This window comes from Babylonia areolata, chromosome 33 (genome assembly GCF_041734735.1).
Source record: "Babylonia areolata isolate BAREFJ2019XMU chromosome 33, ASM4173473v1, whole genome shotgun sequence".
In the NCBI taxonomy this organism is placed as follows: domain Eukaryota; kingdom Metazoa; phylum Mollusca; class Gastropoda; order Neogastropoda; family Buccinidae; genus Babylonia; species Babylonia areolata.
In genome coordinates this window covers 1,192,245-1,194,744 of record NC_134908.1, presented here as the reverse complement: position 1 = coordinate 1,194,744, position 2,500 = coordinate 1,192,245, and the positions used below count along the sequence as shown (strand labels likewise).

The 2,500-nt window shown below is 47.4% G+C and overlaps 1 protein-coding gene across 2 annotated transcripts in view; it reads right to left on the bottom strand.

Annotated features, from left to right (window-relative positions):
* LOC143276976 (N-acetylneuraminate lyase-like) overlaps positions 1 to 2,500 on the bottom strand; it is a 20,922-nt gene that overhangs the window by 14,321 nt on the left and 4,101 nt on the right. For both annotated transcript variants that reach the window (XM_076581671.1, XM_076581673.1), the window contains exons 3-5: positions 1,228 to 1,298; positions 695 to 788; positions 1 to 46 (exon numbers count right to left, since the gene is read on the bottom strand). The exon at positions 1 to 46 is cut by the window's left edge and continues 12 nt beyond it. In XM_076581671.1, coding sequence (XP_076437786.1) covers positions 1 to 46; positions 695 to 788; positions 1,228 to 1,298 — 211 coding nt within the window. The remainder of the gene's footprint in view (positions 47 to 694; positions 789 to 1,227; positions 1,299 to 2,500) is intronic.

Sequence of the window (2,500 nt, the reverse complement as noted above, 5' to 3'; positions counted from 1 at the left end):
GTCCGTGAGACACGCCCCTCCCACCTGGATGATGATCCGTGTCAGCCTGTTCGCCACACGTACCGTTGGGATAAAGGTGAGAACAACGACGACAATAACGACGACGACGACAACGACAACGACAACCACGACGACGACAACGACATCGACAACAACAATAATAATAATAATGATGATAAGTACTGTTGCTGCTGCTGCTACAACAACAACAACAACAACTACTACTACTACTACTACCACTACTGCTGCTGCCACTACTACTACAACAACAACTACTACTGCCACTACTACTGCTGCTGCTACAACTACAACAACAACTACTACTGCCACTACTACTGCTGCTGCTACAACAACTACAACAACAACTACAACTACTACTACCAGTACTACTGCTGCTGCTACTATTACTACTACTACCACTACTACTGCTGCCACTACTACTATGACAACAACTACTACTGCTGCCATTACTACTGCTGCCACTACTACTACTACTATTGCAACAACAACAACTACTGACTACTACCACTACTACTGCTGCTGCTGCTACTACATCTACTGCTGCAACAACAACAACAACTACTACTACTACGAAATTAAAACGAATAAGAAAACGACAAGCAGCAAGAAGAAAACGACAAGATAACACACCAAAGCAACAGGACACTTTGCTGACACAGCAGACGACACTCACCGGCCCTCTCTCCGGCCTGCCTTTACCCAGCATTCCGTCAGGCGCATGCGCTCTTCGATCGTTAAGGACGGACCTTCCCCAGTTGATCCGTTCACTGGTGACAACCACAGGTGACCGTTGGAATAAAGAGGGGAGGAGGGGAGAAGAAGAAGAAGAAGAAGAAGGAGGAGGAGGAGGAGGTGAAGAAGAAGAAAAAGAAGAAGGAGGAGGAGGAGGCGGAAGAAGAGGAGTTGAAGAAGAAGAAAAAGAAGAAGAAGAAGGAGGAGGAGGAGGAGGAAGAGGAAGAAGAAGAGGAGAAGAAGAAGAAGAAGGAGGAGGAGGAGGAAGAGGTGAAGAAGAAGTAGAAGAAGAAGAAGAAGGAGGAGGAGGAAGGAGAAGGAGGAGGAGGAGGAAGAAGAAGACTACACACACACACACACACACACACACCACACCACACCACACACACACACACACACACACACGCATACCACACAGACACACACACACACACACAAAGGGGGACCATTGATGACGTTGATGACAGAACTCACCATACACTTGCGTAATGCCATCGTCGTGAAGAAACTGACAGTAGTCATCAACCGCGTCATAGTTGACGTCACTGCACAATGATACAGAAGCAAAATATGCATTACCTGAGAGAGAGAGAGAGAGAGAGAGAGAGAGACTTAACTGGGATTCTGATATCAAACTGGAGCTGAGGACAGAAAACTGTGTATCAAAGCATTTTCTTTTATCTCTCTGAATCTCTCTCTCTCCTTCTCTCTGTCTCTGTCTGTCTGTTGTCTGTCTGTCTGTCTTTCTCATTCCCCGCTCACCCCCCCCCCCTCCCCCCCTCAACCGCTCCCCCCCTCTCTCTCTCAAAAGTATCGACATCTCTTACACCCACAGAAAGCAGCTTTCAGCTTTCAAGCAGTTAAGTGTCCATCTTTATTCATGATGCAGTTTTCCATTGGAGGGACCTGGGTGTCAGTAGGAGGCCAGAGACACTTTGTCGGGGAGTGTGTGTGTGTGTGTGTGTGTGTGTGTGTGTGTGTGTGTGTGTGTGTGTGTGTGTGTGTGTGTGTGTGTGTGTGTGTGTTTGAAAGACAGAGAGAGCCAGAGAGAGGGAAAGAAAGAAAGTTAAAGAGCGAATGAGAGAGAGAGAGAGTGTGTGTGTGTGTATGTGTGTGTGTGTGTGTGTGTGTGTGTGTGTGTGTGTGTGTGTGTATGTGTGTGTGTGTGTGTGTGTGAGAGAGAGAGAGAGAGAGAGAGAGAGAGAGATACAGATAGAGTGAACTGAATGAATTAATGAATAAATGAATGAATCTTTAATTTCCATCCGAGGAGATATTAGCACATCGCCCGACTTTCGTAAGAGAGAGAGAGAGAGAGAGAGAGAGAGAGAGAGAGAGAGAGAGAGAGAGAGAGGGAGGGAGGGAGGGAGAGAGCGAGAAAGAGAGAGAGATGGAGAGAGAGGGGGAGGGAGGAAGAAAGGGAGAGAGCGAGAAAGAGAGAAAGTGGGAGAGAGAGGGAGATAGAGTTCAGAGAGAGAGAGAGAGAGAGAGAGATACAAACAGACAGACAGACAGAGAGGGAGATGGACTGAGAGAGAGTTGGGAGGGAGAGAGAGAGAGAGAGAAGCAGAGAGAGACAGAGAGATATACAAACAGACAACAGAGAGAGAGAAAGGTGGGGAGAGAAAGAGAGAGAGAAAGACAAACAGAGACAGAGACAGACAGACAGACAGACAGACAGAGAATGCCACAGACAAATCAGGTACAGACGGCAGCCATGTATAGCCGGTTCCTGACGCATTGATAC